We start from the raw sequence: 15,614 nt of genomic DNA on the forward strand, positions 1-15,614 counted from the left end.
TCCCCGTGTTGAGTCCTGACTCTGGACCAGCAGGAGACCACTCCCTGAGCTTCTCAGAGCCCGAGATGGTTCATATGGCTCTAACATGTGAACCACTTCCTGAGCTTCTCAGAGCCCGAGATGGTTCATATGGCTCTAACATGTCACACATGTACGTTGGTGCTAGACCACAAGCAGAGCTGTTTTAAAGTCTATTCTCTGAGCAACAGGAAGCCGGTGCAAAGACCTGAGCACTGGACTAATATGGTTGTATTTCCTGGTTCTAGTCAGGACTCGAGCAGCAGCGTTCTGGATGTACTGCAGCTGTCTGACAGCTCGTTTAGAGAGCCCAGTGAGCAGGCCGTTACAGTAGTCTAACCTGCTGGAGACAAACGCATGGATTAGTCTCTCCAAGTCTGGTTTAGACACTGTTCCTTTGATTTTGGCAATGTTTTTTAGATGGTAAAAAGCTGTTGATGTTATTGATTTAATGTGGCTGTTGAAGTTCATTTCTGAGTCCAATATTACCCCTAGATTTCTAACCTGGTTTTTAGGTTTTAGAGAGAGAGTCTCACGGTGACTGATAACACTTTCTCTTTGTTTCTGTGGGCCACAGACAATGATTTCAGTTTTGTTTGAGTTTAGCTGGAGAAAATGGTTTTGCATCCACACACTGATCTGTTCGATGCAGTGACAAAGTAAATCTACAGGCCCATATTCACCTGCCGTCAGTGACACGTAGACCTGAGTGTCATCTGCATAGCTGTGGTAGGACACGTTATAGCTGCGTATTAGCTGGCCTAACGGAAGCATGTATAGATTGAATAATAGGGGTCCTAGGATTGACCCCTGGGGAACCCCACGGGTCAAAGCCATTTTGTCTGAGACACGGTTACCAATTTCAACAAAATACGTCCTGTCCTCGAGAGGACTTGAGCCAGTTTAGAGCAGTACCGGAGATTCCCACCCAGTTTTCTAACCTCTGTAATAAGATCCCATGGTCAACTGTGTCAAAGGCAGCGCTCAGGTCCAGCAGAACTAAGACTGAGACTTTGCCTGCGTCTGTGTTCAGGCGGATATCATTTGTCACCTTTAACAGAGCTGTCTCAGTGCTGTGGTGGGGCCTAAAACCTGATTGGAAAGTATCAAACGCATTGTTAGACAGGAGAAAGTCAGTAAGCTGTTGGTATACAACCTTCTCTAGGACTTTGCCTAAGAATAGCTCGAAGGAGAATATACTGATAAAAGTGTAATTTTGGATAAAAGTTATCAGAGTTTCATAAACTTTACTCCCCAAACTACAAGTTTGGAACACACTGGCTTAATAAAAAAAAAAATAGAGCTCCTTATTTTTCCTCCTTAAAAAAAAAGCTCTTTGATTGCCAAACTTTTTTAACATCTTTTATTTTAATTATCTTTTGGCAGTCAAGTTGTTGACAAAGTGCTTTAAAAAAGCACGAGTCGAGTCGTCATGCAGTCGTCTTGATCCTCAGAGGACGCCGACGCGTCAGTCTCGCTCTGTACTGACGGGACAGAACTCCCAGTGGGAGGGACCTCCGCTGACTCCCATCAAAACCCAGTAGCTATAAAGGAGCTCGAGACGAGACTGCAGCCGGCACACACACACACACACACACACACCGTGGGGCACGCAGACGGAGTGTGTGGAGAAGAAACTAAAGAAATAACCAGGAACACTTGGGAGAGAGAGAGAGAGAGTGCAGAGCCCAGAGCAGAGGAGACAGGAAAGGAGGAGGAGGAGGAGGCGAGAAAAAGAGAGTCAACGAGAGACAGAGGGGAAGAGGACAGAGAGAAGCGTCGCAGGCTTCCTTCGGCAGCCACCGAGCAGACATGCCTAACTTTGCCGGCACCTGGAAGATGAAGAAGAGTGAGAATTTTGATGAACTTCTCAAAGCCTTGGGTAAGTCCCTCTCTCCAGTCTCCTTGCTCCCTCTCTCCTCTCCCTCCTCTCCCTCCTTCTCCCCCCTTTGGTCCATAAGCCGGGCGCCACATCCCTGCATGAGGTCGACTATCCATCGTGGCCTTTATAGAAAAAAGGCTTTTCTTGTTCTTGGAGAACGGCGTGCATGAAGAGGAAGCTCCCGGGGAAAAGAGAAAGAGAACCCCATCGGCTTTTTACAGGAGATATGAAACGCTGGATGCTGAATTCCATCCTAAACAGACGTGGTATTGTTACATGAAGAGAGAGAGAGAGAGGAGAGGGGGGGCGGGGGGGGGGCACAACATTATTCATGTTAAGCATTTAAGTAGGGCATGCATTAGCAATGCCAGGGGAGGTCTCTGGAGGCCGGTGCGTCGCTCTTGTGTCTTATCTTTTTCTTTTTCATCCCTTTTCTTATAGTCTTAACCGATGATTGGATGATGGTTTGGATTTGGGGAAAACCAGTTAGTTTAACTGGGTCACTCAATTGTGTTTGCGGGCGCTTCGTCACGCCGGGACAGAAACAGGCGGCGCGCATCAAAAGGCTGCGTCTTTAGAATAATGTAGGAATCTTTTGGGGGGGGGGGCAGACTGTGAGGACAAGGAGCTGCTTTTTTTTTTCGACAAGCTCTCTAAGAACTTTTAGCACAATCTGGCAAAGTTAAGTTGAGGTTTTGAACAGTTTTGAACCTTGTAAAGCTGAAATAATTAAGAGATTTCTGTAAATATTTAGCTTCTTTTTGGTTGCAATCTCCCTTCAAACACCCCAAACTGGCAGACACTGTATTTGTTTAATAGTTAAAAGTATAAGGCTGGTGATATTATACCTTTTATTTACACATTTGTATTTATGTAGCCAAAGTCTGGTGTTCTACAGGTGAGATTATCTCGCCATAGATCTTAATATTTGTCCAACAAATGAATAGAAAACGCATAAATGAGCCACACTGTTGCACGAGGTGATATGTTGAACCTGGGCGCTGTATTTTATTTTAAATAAACCCCAAAACACGCTGTCCCGCTGCCGTAAATACCAAATGTGTATTAATCCACAGCTAAAAAAATAGCCCCTAGAAAATGCACTATTACTCTTTTTCGAGTTACATCGTTTTTAATGAAAGTAGGTATTTGTAACTTGTTATTTAAGATTTACATTTTCATTAGGAATATATGCGGGCGTGGGGCTTAGTAGAGTATGGCGGTCTGGGTAGGGGAGGCCGGAAAGTATTGAGAGACTAAAGTAATGCGGATTTTGTTCTTTTCATGGGATTTATTGACAATATGAAAAAAAAAATAGATTAATGTCAGCCTCATCCTTCAATCCAAAGTTCTCTTTAAGACCCCGCAATCGTTGAGGAAACCCTAAAACACATTGAAGTGTTTTTGATACACGGTCCATAAGGAAACTGTCCGTGGCGCCTCCTCCCTTAAACCACATCTGCTGGAGCAGAAACCCTCTTACGTAAGGCCTCGGTCAACGGGGAGCGACTACGCCGCTGTCAATCAACATCTTCATAATCATCTGTTGACTCAGAGGTTTCCCGACAGTCGGAGGGGATCGTTATTAACCGTGTTGGATATTTCTGATTCAATGGGGACTGCAAATTAAATAGAAACCTGCGGGAGTGTCTGAGGATAAATGATCTTTACTTCTTAGGCACTCCTTACTTTTGGTATTCTCGGAATAATAGTGGTGGAAAAAAAAGCTGAAGCTCGTTGTCCTTTTGACCAAAATGATTTGGTCACACGTGAAGCATAAAAACTTGAAACGAGGACACACTGCTCGTGCATATTTAATGTTATAAAGCTCAGTGTAAGCTGTCAAAATTAATATGTTTTCATGCCTGGGAGTTGACCAGGCGAGTCAGCGGTGCTCCTCACATCCTCAAGAGCTCACTTTCTTTTTCCTCTGGACGTGAATTGAATTCATCTCTGAAAGATCTCTCTGAATCTTTTAGAAAACAGTTGAGGTTTTTCTGCCCAAATCATTTATTGCGTTTGTGTTTTTTGTTGTCTTTCTTGGATCATAATTTAAAACCCTGTTCGCCATACACAGAAATACAAGGAGACACGCAGCCAGCATGCGGCTCTATATTCAAGGTCTAGAGTCTGATAGAAGCTGGCATGAGGGCATGAAGAGGTCTAAATCTGGTTGGGGGGTCGAGGTGTGTGTGTGTGTGTGTGTGTGTGTGTGTGTGTGTGTGTGTGGGGGTGGGGGTGGGGGGGGGGGGGGTGGTAGCCCATTTGATTTTGTTTGAATAAAAATTAAAAAAAAGCCACTTTTCTTTACATTTTTCTCTTGCATGCATAACAGAGATCAAGCTTTAGTCTAGGCGGTTCTTTTTCCTGCCTTTCTTTTTTTCATCTGTCTCTCATTATTAAAGATGATGTCATGGGGTATTAAGCAATCTGTGACTCCTTTAACGGACACAAAACCATACGTTTACCGTGTCGGCGGAGCAATTAGAACAATTATGAAACGCCATTTCTAACAGCAGTGATTAAATATAATAACAACACTGTCTGTTTGGCTCATTTTCCGACTACAAAACCAAACCTTAAAGAATTTGCCAAGTGACACATGTTGTAACTCATTGAGTCATATTGATCAACTACCCTAAAACATCCCCATGGATATTTCATTTTGCACCACGACATTTGACCCCCTTCACCGATGTGTTCTCACTGCTCTGACTTGGGTTGATCCGGCCAGGAGTGAACACCATGCTGAGGAAGGTGGCCGTGGCGGCGGCCTCCAACCCCCACGTGGAGATCCGTCAGGACGGGGACAAGTTCTACATCAAAACCTCCACCACCGTGCGCACCACCGAGATCAACTTCCACATCGGCGAAGAGTACGACGAGGAGACCGTGGATGGGCGAAAGTGCAAGGTAGTGTTGAGAGAATAAGGTGTTTTTGAAAATATGGTAAAACTCACAGCTTAAAAGGACCGTACCGAAGGTTACGATAGCGTAACCCTAGTCCTGTGAAGAGTGTGCTAATGTACATTTACACGCATGTTCGTGATCGGAGGAGAGTACTCTCTCTACTACTTCACAATAGTGAGTCATGTAGACAGGAACCCGTGTTAAAATGTGAGTTAACCACGAGGCCACCAGAAACACCCATAGTTTGAAACTTTTAGTTTTCAAGATGCTGAAATTGATTATTATGTTGAACAGAAATGATTGGAAACCTCGGAAGCTAAACTAGATGTATCCAAAAATATTGTTACTTGGGATATTACATAGAACAGATTTGCAGTAAACGGGATAAAGCGTGAAAAGCCACCGGCTTGGTCCAATTATTTTAATGTGTATGTTGAACCCTTTTAACTAAGTGAACATTGGACCCCAGTAAATATGAAAAGTTCGCTCTGCCGCATTTCTGTGAAACATTTCTACCATTGAGGTCGGTTGATGTCATTAGCGTGTTAGCATTATGGTTTTTATTACGTTTTATTAAATGGCATTGTAGGGACTTGCCTCCCATTTAGGGACACATTAGGAGTCCCCTGAGGGGAAACAGAGGGCTGTGATTGGGTTAAGTTTAGGTTATGGTTGAAGTTAAGGTGTGTGTGTGTGTGTGAGTGTGTGTGTGTTGCATTAAACATGTTTCAGAGACAGAAATCCGTTCACACACTCAACTCCCATCTGATGAAAAAGTTCAACTCTTAAATTCTAAGGGTTTTTATTTTAAAGATTGCGGTTTAGGTTGTTGTCGTAGGGGTTTAAGGTCGAAATCCAGCTGCACCACTAGTATTCATTATGAAATACAAACACATTTGTTTCACCTCAACATTTGGATGATGCTAAAGTGAATAAATCAGTTCCTGCATTAATAAACATGACTTTTATCATACTTACAGATATCTAATTGAACGTGTCCTCTAAACTTTCACATCATTTGGTATTCTCTGCGTGTTTGTGTGTAATAAAGGTCTTTCAAAGCTACCTTCAAAATGAATACCTTGCAGTTTTCATCCATTGGCATCGTCCTCACGTCCGTGCAGATGGATTAAGGGCCGCTTGAGTTTCTCTGTGAACCTCTTCGGGCCCTGAGGGGGGTTCCTCACATCCTGATGAACAGTCAGAGCTCCTCAAGGTTTTGGATCGTAGGCAGAGATGTTTATTCTTTCATTTTCTTTATATTTTTTAAAGAACATCAAGGTTTTTATAAATCCTCGGGAACTCATTACTAGAATACTTGCGATAATCAGCAAATCATAAACACAAAAGTAACATGAAATAGGATTTTTAAAATAGAAGAATAAAAGATATTCAAGCACTGACAGTCTGAAGTCCTCTCTCTTATAAAAAAATAAAGATTTCTTTGTGGAAATCCTGGAGCTAGTTTGGGATTCAGTGCCTTGCCGAATGGCACATCGGCAGGACATCTTGGAACCAGTACAGTGTCTCAAATTAGCGTGCCACCATATATGATACATATAGGTGGATATTACAATTCCCCTTTAGAAATAGAAGTTTGAAATAAGTATGTGATGCCATATGCAATATGCATATCAGAATTAATGTTGGTCTCTAAAAACTCTTATAAAATATATATTTAAATTTATATATATAAATATTAAAAAAGATATATTTATATATATATATATAATATTATAAAATATATATTTATATATATATAAATATAAAAAAGATATATTTATATATATGTATATACATTTATATATAATATTATAAAATATATATTTATATATATATATTTTATATTTATATATATAAATATATATTTTATAAGAATTTTTAAGTTAAATATATATTTATATATATATTTTTAAGTTTTTAGAAATATAACATAAAACTATAAATGTATGTAGCTATTAACATATTTTCACATAAGGATCCAAAAATTTCCTGTTTTGGATATTTAATTTTGCAGTAAATGTTTTACTAACTACTTTAAATCTGGACGACTGATGCATTTTTTTTTTTTTAGAAAAGCCTTACTTCTTTCCAATCCCCCCCAAAAATACTGTCAATGTGATGTATATGTAGGCTGATTGAAGAGTTTCAAGTAAAAACATTTAAAATCTAATTCTGACCATTAAAGCTCGAGATATCTGAGGCAGTTTCGTGTAAAAACAAACAAAAAAAACAAGACAAAACACATGAGAAACGCTCGAGACGACCACTTTTCAACCGGATGGTTCCAGCGGCCGCCTGCCGAAGTGCCCTTGAGCTCGGCACTGCGTCTCTGTGCTGCTGTTCTGACCACACAAACTCCGCCCTTAAGAATGCCTTGGCAACAGAAAGCAGTGATATTCATGCTTGTCGAGAGGAGTTATTGCACATGGAAATTGTGTGCACGCTCTACAATAACTCAACAGAATCAACCAAAAACCCGAGAAATTAGAGGTCGGTACTTTCTGGTACAACCGCATTGCCCTTGCTGGGTTTGAGGAGTGCAGGATACATTAAAGCTGAATTTATGTCCTGCAGACATTAATTACATTAAGATGCAAAGATCACATCATGTTTGCAAAATGTAGCAATAAACAGCTAAAGTCTGTTGTCTCTGCAGACGTGACCTATTTCTGATTCCAGGAGACAGTGTGGCGGCGTCTGTCTGTGCCCTGAGGCATGCTGGGTAATGGCCAGAGAGCTCCAGACAGTGTGGATTTTCTTGCCACATGACGCCTCGTGTCAAGTTGTCATCACACATTTGCCACATCCACTTGTTTGGGCATCCCAGAATGGTTTTGTGTCTTCACTGCAGCACACTGGAGTTAAAGGTCCTCGGTTTTTTTTTAATGTTCAGCACCTTTAAAAGACGCTTAAGGCTATTATCCAAGCTTGAAGTTGACTGCATCCATATTTGGTGAATATTGATGTATATGAATGATCCAATTTGAATGGAAATTATGTTTTTTTTTTAATTTATCGTCTCTGTATCCTATGCATCACACCTGAAAGCTATTTCCAAATCAATAAACAATGTTGACCTTCCAGCACCGGACGGGACAATGTTGCTCAAATTAAATGAAAGAGTCTTTCGGCCAGTTGCTCTCGAGTTGAGCTTCATGCTGTTTTGTCACCACGAGCGACAAGCTAATCCCAATAAAAGATGAAAGGCGGAGTGGCGTTGGCTGGTTCTTCAGGTGGAGCGAGTCGGCAGGAGAACCCTAAGTGGGTTTTGGCTGAGGCCGGGTGCCCCTTAAAGGGATTACACGCTGATCTGTGGCTGCATGGCGAAGAGCAGAGGGCTGATTAACACCGCCGCGAGGTTAAAAAGATCCAGTTAATCTGTGGGATCAGACGCCCTCTCACTTACAGGAGGAGACGCGATAAGAGACTTCCTGTCAGTCTCAGAGAAACAGACACCACGGTGAGGCGGTTCTGTTCCTGAGAGGCGGTTCTGTTCCTGAGAGGCGGTTTTGTTCCTGTAAGGCGGTTCTGTTCCTGAGAGGCGGTTCTGTTCCTGAGAGGTGGTTCTGTTCCTGTGAAGCGGTTCTGTTCCTGAGAGGCGGTTCTGTTCCTGAGAGGCGGTTTTGTTCCTGTAAGGCGGTTCTGTTCCTGAGAGGCGGTTCTGTTCCTGAGAGGTGGTTCTGTTCCTGTGAAGCGGTTCTGTTCCTGAGAGGCGGTTCTGTTCCTGAGAGGCGGTTCTGTTCCTGAGAGGTGGTTCTGTTCCTGTGAGGCGGTTCTGTTCCTGAGAGGCGATTTTGTTCCTGTAAGGCGGTTCTGTTCCTGTGAGGCGGTTCTGTTCCTATGAGGTGGTTAAGTTGGTTCTGTTCCTGTGAGGCGGTTCTGTTGGTTCTGTTCCTGTGAGGCGGTTCTGTTCCTGTGAGGTGGTTCTGTCCCCATGAGGCGGTTCTGTTCCTGTAAGGCGGTTCTGTTCCTGTGAGGTGGTTCTGTTCCTGTAAGGCGGTTCTGTTCCCATGAGGCGGTTCCGTTCCTATGAGGCGGTTCTGTTCCTATGAGGCAGTTTACGTTCCTATGAGGCGGTTCTGTTCCTGTGAGGCGGTTCTGTTCCTGTGATGCGATTCTGTTCCTGTGAGGCGGTTCTGTTCCTATGAGGCGGTTCTGTTGGTTCTGTTCCTGTGAGGCGGTTCTGTTACTATGAGGCGGTTCTGTTGGTTCTGTTCCTTTGAGGCGGTTCTGTTCCTGCGTCTGTGGTGCGGCAACATTTTCATTTAATTTCCCGTTGCAGGACAAACCTTCTGGAGTCCTTTTAAAAACCAGCTGGTTGCTATGGAAACGTGGGGCTAAAAATGGAGAGCGGAGATGTTTAAGGATCAGAAATAAAAAATATATATATATATTTGACTCAAGAAACAGACATCACATACTAATAAGGATAAGACGCCATTTTTTTTCTTCTTCATAAATGGGACGTTCGACAGAGAATTGAATGGCGAAGGCAATATGTGGGTTCTGTAAATGGATTAAAAAGCGTATGTTCTGTATTTCCCGGAGACTCGAGGATGATTTCTCTGCTTTTGACAGAGTGTCGATTTAGCACCGAGAGACAGGAACGGGCCTGCGGGCGAAATAAATAAATAAAAAAACACATCAGTTCGAAAGAGAAGCGAGCGTGGTTTAGATTTATGACTTTGGAATAATTCAGACGAACAAATGAGGGCAAAATATTGGATTTTCAGCCCGATCTAACATAATTAAAGTTATAATCTGGGTTGATTTGGTAGAACCTGGGTGTGTTTTTTGAAAATATAGTTTTCCAAGGTTGTGTTTATTAAAGTGATCGTGGGCTGTATTAAAAAGGCCTTTCTCAGTCACTCCTCTGTACAAAAACGTAACTATATTAAAAAACTGTAAACGCCGCAGGAAATAAAGACGTTTTCCGTTGCTTTTTTAGACCCACTTGTCTGATAATTAATGTGAAGAATGAACCAACGCCAAAGGCAGCAGATGTTTTTCCGATTAAGTGGAGATAAGGATAGAGATGAGAGAGCTAAAAAAAAGTTTTAAAAAAAGAAAGAAAAACAAAACGCAGGATGAATATTTATATTATTTTATATAGTGTGTGTGCACAAGCGCTCGTGTGTGTGTTACTTGGAAGAGAAAGACGATGTGTGTGAGGATTTGTCCGTGACTTCATGTGCAACGGGGAGAAATGGAGCCGAAGCTAATCGACTCTCTGGGTTCTGGCTTTTATTGGGAAGAAAAAAAATAAAGAAAATCAAGAGGGCGAGCTGGAGAAAAGCCCCCCCCCCCCGCTGTTTGTTCAGCTTGGCAAAGCCTGCAGGACGGCAGCCTGCAGGGATCCACCATGGCTTTCCTCACCTTTTGATATGGTGATTAACGTCCGCCTCTGAGCGACATTGGGGCAGGGGTGCTTCATAAAATATAAATGATGTACAAATTGCCCCCACCCCCCCCCCCAAAAAAAAGAAATTGTCGATGAGCAACAATACAAATATGAAAGAACGTGCTCCACGCTTGTGAACAGCAAACTATTAAAGACTCGATGGCTAAAATAGCGGGAATTTTGCATATAGTCAGTCACTTGAAGATTGATACACATCGCTCAAAATCTGTCTATTCAATTTAAAGCGACAGCCAGGAGAGCTAGCGTAGCTTAGCATTAAAAACAGATTACTTTGACGCTTTTTTTTTGCAGCCTACTGATCAAAAACAAACTAAAATAAAAGCGTTAAACTGGAGGGCGGTTTTTGCGGAGTGGGGACCAAGTCTTTGCTTTTGCAAGTCACAAGTCTTTGCACTCAAGTCACAAATCTTTGCACTCAAGTCACAAATCTTTGCACTCAAGTCACAAATCTTTGCACTCAAGTCACAAGTCTTTGCACTCAAGTCACAAATCTTTGCACTCAAGTCACAAGTCTTTGCACTCAAGTCACAAATCTTTGCACTCAAGTCACAAGTCTTTGCACTCAAGTCACAAATCTTTGCACTCAAGTCACAAGTCTTTGCACTCAAGTCACACATCTTTGCACTCAAGTCACAAATCTTTGCACTCAAGTCACAAGTCTTTGCTTTTGCAAGTCACAAGTCTTTGCACTCAAGTCACAAGTCTTTGCACTCAAGTCACAAATCTTTGCACTCAAGTCACAAGTCTTTGCACTCAAGTCACAAGTCTTTGCACTCAAGTCACAAATCTTTGCACTCAAGTCACACATCTTTGCACTCAAGTCACAAATCGTTGCTTTTGCAAGTCACAAGTCTTTGCACTCAAGTCACAAGTCTTTGCACTCAAGTCACAAGTCATTGCTTTTGCAAGTCACAAATCTTTGCACTCAAGTCACAAATCTTTGCACTCAAGTCACAAGTCTTTGCACTCAAGTCACAAGTCTTTGCACTCAAGTCACAAATCTTTGCACTCAAGTCACACATCTTTGCACTCAAGTCACAAATCTTTGCTTTTGCAAGTCACAAGTCTTTGCACTCAAGTCACAAGTCTTTGCACTCAAGTCACACATCTTTGCACTCAAGTCACAAGTCTTTGCACTCAAGTCACAAGTCTGATAGTGGTATCAATCTCCTCACGTAAGAAAGTGAATAAACTAATTTCCCCCAAAATGTCCAACTGTTCCAGAACAGCTTTTGTGTCGGTAATGAAATAAGACCTCAGTTAATGGACCCTAAGCCGAAGAAAATTATAAATCCTCTCCATTAATACGAATTAGCGCCACAGGGTCACCGCGGCCCGGCTCCTTTATGGATTCCTCGCCCTCTGATAGGCCGTCTGAGTTCGGTGACTTCAGGAGAAATTAGTCCTGAAGTCAAAATCTGACTAATCCCGTTGAAGTCATTTGAAATACTATTGAAGAGAATTAGCAGATGGAGACCCTGATTGACCGAAGCGCTAAGAGGATTTTATACTTTATACTTTGTTCATTGAGGGGCCGGCCATGGATGAATTAGCACAGGGGACAGGTGTCATTTTAAAGTCGGCAAAAATATATGGATACTATATATGATTATTGAACTTATCAATCATGAACCGTGAGAATTAATCAGCCTCTGATCGTCTAGGAGGGTTTTTCTTTAAGGACCTTGTCTTAAATATCATTGCGCTCACGTTTCCCTTCGTTGGACCTTTTTGAAAGTTCCCTTTGTTGTGATGTCTAGAAAAATAATATATCTAAATATTATACATCAACAAGGCTAATTAGCATGTGACCGACATTCAGAGGTCCTTAAATACTTTTCGGAGGAACCTGCATGTCGATGGCCGATGAGCAAAACCTCCGATCTGAAAAAAAAAGGTGCTACAAAAAAATAATAAAAAATAAGGGTTTATGCCTTCACCGACCCCCATCACACTCACCTTCCCACCTTGTCTCCCCCCCCCCCACTGCAGAGCCTCGCCACCTGGGTGTCGGAGAACAAGATGTCCTGCAAGCAGACTCTGGTGGACGGTGACGGCCCCAAAACCCACTGGACCCGAGAGCTCGTCGGTGACGAGCTCATACTGGTGAGCGGACGTGACTCATCGTCTCGCCCGAACACTTATTAATAGATTGCTGCAACTCTCATTTCAGGCCGGGTCCAAACAAAAAGAAGACATGAAAGTTCTTTACAGAGAGAGAGAGAGAGAGAGAGAGAGAGTTTCGATGTGATGGGGAGCTAATCTGTATGGGCTGTCTGTCACGTGGCTTGTTCTCATGGAGACTCGAACAGGCATCAGGTGCAGCTATAGTGTGTTCACTCTGTTTGAGAAGTAGTTGATGAAACCCGACAGGGGGATTGTATGAAGTCGCCCCGGAGATTCCTTCCGTGGAGGAAACTAGAGAGAGGCCGTTTCCCAAGGAGCCCCCGAGCTTTCATCCACCCCGCGGAGAGATGTTGAAAAGGAGAACAAGAGGAGCTGCTATACGCTGACATTGCAGTAATACCCTCCTGTATTTAGCCAGATTAATATGGGCAGAAGTCAATGGGTCTAAAGCCCCTTCGAACGATGTGCAAGGGGGGGGGACCGGACGACCAGTTCTCAGGGACTCAACGGCCTTCCAACGCTCCCACGCTCTGCTTTGTGGTTCCTGGAGTATTTTTGCAAGACGAACGTCCAAAAAAGGCGAAAGCTCGAAAGGTTTAGGTGCTGAAAACGTAACCACGGGATGTTTGATTAGTTATGTATTCGAAGCAAGCACTGGGGAGAGGCAGGAGGGAATATTTGAGCGGGATGTACATTTTACAAGAGGGATTCAAATCAAATCCTTTGCACTTGATTGGACGGCTAAAACGTGGGCGGGCTTAGAGGACCAACCGGGTAAAAGTTTGAGATGGATTGATTGATGCATGTCATGATATTATTAGTTGACATTGGTTGACACGAACATACGTAAGCACAAATTTTGTTTTCCACAATAGGTGCTCTAAAAAGGGTTAAAAATGCATTTCTTTCTCAATCATCTTCTCTTTAAATAGCATCTCAATATTCTACCAGAAGCCCAGAACATGTTAAATCTTTACCAACCTTTGGGTTATGAAAGCAGAATGTGTTACGGCGCTCGCCACTCCGGAGGAGGGGAAGCACTCGTGCACTAATGGAGATTGATCTGGCCGAGTTGTGACGGCGTCCGTGTTTCCTCCGCTCTTCTCACCTCCGTCCTCCCAGCTGTCACGCCATCGAAAACAACCCGCAGATGACCCGTGTTCACCGCGCGGCTCGTAGAGTCTCAATTTGGACATTTTGATAACGAACAAAAGAAAATGTACCTTTTAGATTCAGTATATTTTGCCCTCTAAACTGCAACTGCAACACTATTTTCTTTCGGATTGGATTTACGCGTGTACAAAATGTGAAATCTCATAACCTACTCTGCTAGATGTTCAAACAAACCATTCGACCAGAACATCTCGTCATCATAGCTCATAAACCGTTGTTTACCTGCGAGGGTAGAAATCTTAAAAGAAAAATGCAAAATTCTGCATCGTTAAAAATGAAGAAAAAAAGGAGACACGAGTCCTCTTTGCACACCAGACAACCTCTTTCTTTTGGAACAAGCAACAAACCAAAACAAACACTGAATCTGAATCCTATATATCTGTATCCCCCCTCCAAAAAAAAAAAGCCTCCAGACACAGAGACAACCCAACGATTGTAGAGCGTCGAGACTCAAAGGAGGACCGGCGCTCATAAGGCGACGGTCTGATTGTCTGTGGCAGTTCACACTTTAAAGTGGGGCACATTTCCATAAACATTTGCATGATCCCGTTTAATTGGTTTAGTCTGAAAACATCTTAAAAGGCCAAAGTCGTGTGGATTTTCTGCCGGCTACGTCAGCCCGAAAGGAAACGGGGAGATCAGAGGGTCGGACCCTCAAATCGCACGAGGCCGTTCCTTTTGGTTTTCGTCATCAACCGTGCGCAGTGTGACTCCACATTGACGGCCATCATTTCGACTGGGATGTTGTGACGCGCATCATCGGTTAATAGGATTTCCTGGACATTAGGTGGATCACTCTCACTGCGAACAATATGGGGACGGCGCCGTCGTAACCCAACAGTCTTTAACCAGGTTTTGTTTGTGCGTTTTAGAACACACACACACACACACACATATGGCCTCACTGATCTCTCTCCAAAAGGTCTTTGCATGTCTCTTCAGTGTTTATGCTAATCAGTACAAATGGGGATGCAGGCGTACACCCGGAGGACCTCTACTCGAAGGCCTCCATTGACACAAACACAAAAAAGTGAGAGAACGAAGACAAAAAAAAGAGAAAAGAAAAGTTTAAATCGGTTGTTGGATTATTAAAGTTTACTCTTGTGGGGGGGGGGGGGGGGGGGGGGGGGGGGGGGGCAATTGTGAGGTAAACCGAAAGAAATACGGAGTTTGCGTCACAAAGTATTTTTGACTGTCTTTCCCCCCCTCCCAACTAATTTAAACATTTTCAGCCACAATTAACACAACCATCCTTTTTGTTTTCCTCCAGACCTTCGGGGCGGACGACGTCGTGTGCACACGGATCTACACCCGGCAGTGAAGCCCCTAAAAAATAAATAAAAACCTTCATCGGGACAAGACGGAAGCTCCGCAGTTGGACCACGACGAACACCTCGAACCCCAACGGCACGCCGTCACGCTAACACACATTTGCAAAGTCATCCTGTGTAGTCTCCACCAACCCAATAGCAGCGTCTGTGTAATCTGGTTATTTGTAGTGAGTGTTGTGTCTGCAGTACAGTAGCTGGACATCTCAGTGTCCGTATATATATATATATATATGCAAAATCGGTGTCAGCTGTGTGTACGTAGGATTTATCCATCAGTTGCATTGATTAAGTATTCATGTCCGATGACAGGAAACAATAAAAACACGGAACAAACAGAAGCAGAGACTCTTTTTTTTGTTGCTATTATATCCCATGGAGTTATCATGGAAAAGGACATATGTTTCACGGTCAGGTGTTTCCAGAAGCCAAATTAACATTTTCTTCTACCATAAAACCACTTAAAAAGAATATTCCATGCCAACTGTCAACCGGTGGAATAGCGGAGGCTCGCGTGCAATTACTCCACGGCACCACTAGTGGTCAAAAAACTCTCTGGAGCATCTTTAAATAATGTACATTAGACCTCACAAATAAGGAGTGAAAGGATAACATATCAGACAGCCAAATGGTGAGGATACATTACGTCCCCCCTCCCTTCTCCTCCCCAGCCCAAAACAAATATACAACAAGGCAATTTGATATGCAAACAGACAAGAAAATTATAAAAGCAACCAAAACCCAACATCAA

The 15,614-nt window shown here is 43.0% G+C and overlaps 1 protein-coding gene across 1 annotated transcript; it reads left to right on the forward strand.

Annotated features, from left to right (window-relative positions):
- Nucleotides 1-1,595: 1,595 nt before the first annotated feature.
- Nucleotides 1,596-15,193, forward strand: crabp1a (cellular retinoic acid binding protein 1a). Its single transcript, XM_034536103.1, has 4 exons — nucleotides 1,596-1,900; nucleotides 4,635-4,813; nucleotides 12,228-12,341; nucleotides 14,806-15,193. Exons 1-4 carry the CDS (start codon nucleotides 1,831-1,833, stop codon nucleotides 14,854-14,856), a joined length of 414 nt encoding a protein of 137 aa, XP_034391994.1. The 5' UTR covers nucleotides 1,596-1,830; the 3' UTR covers nucleotides 14,857-15,193.
- Nucleotides 15,194-15,614: the final 421 nt, after the last annotated feature.

Source organism: Cyclopterus lumpus, chromosome 6 (genome assembly GCF_009769545.1).
Source record: "Cyclopterus lumpus isolate fCycLum1 chromosome 6, fCycLum1.pri, whole genome shotgun sequence".
In the NCBI taxonomy this organism is placed as follows: domain Eukaryota; kingdom Metazoa; phylum Chordata; class Actinopteri; order Perciformes; family Cyclopteridae; genus Cyclopterus; species Cyclopterus lumpus.

What these genes read in the sequence shown, in the direction of transcription:
- crabp1a (XM_034536103.1), top strand. Translation starts at nt 1,831, where the DNA reads ATGCCTAACTTTGCCGGCACCTGGAAGATGAAGAAGAGTGAGAATTTT. An exon ending in TGAACTTCTCAAAGCCTTGG is followed by an intron (nt 1,901 to 4,634) that starts GTAAGTCCCTCT and finishes TGATCCGGCCAG; the next exon opens with GAGTGAACACCATGCTGAGG. An exon ending in TGGATGGGCGAAAGTGCAAG is followed by an intron (nt 4,814 to 12,227) that starts GTAGTGTTGAGA and finishes CCCCCACTGCAG; the next exon opens with AGCCTCGCCACCTGGGTGTC.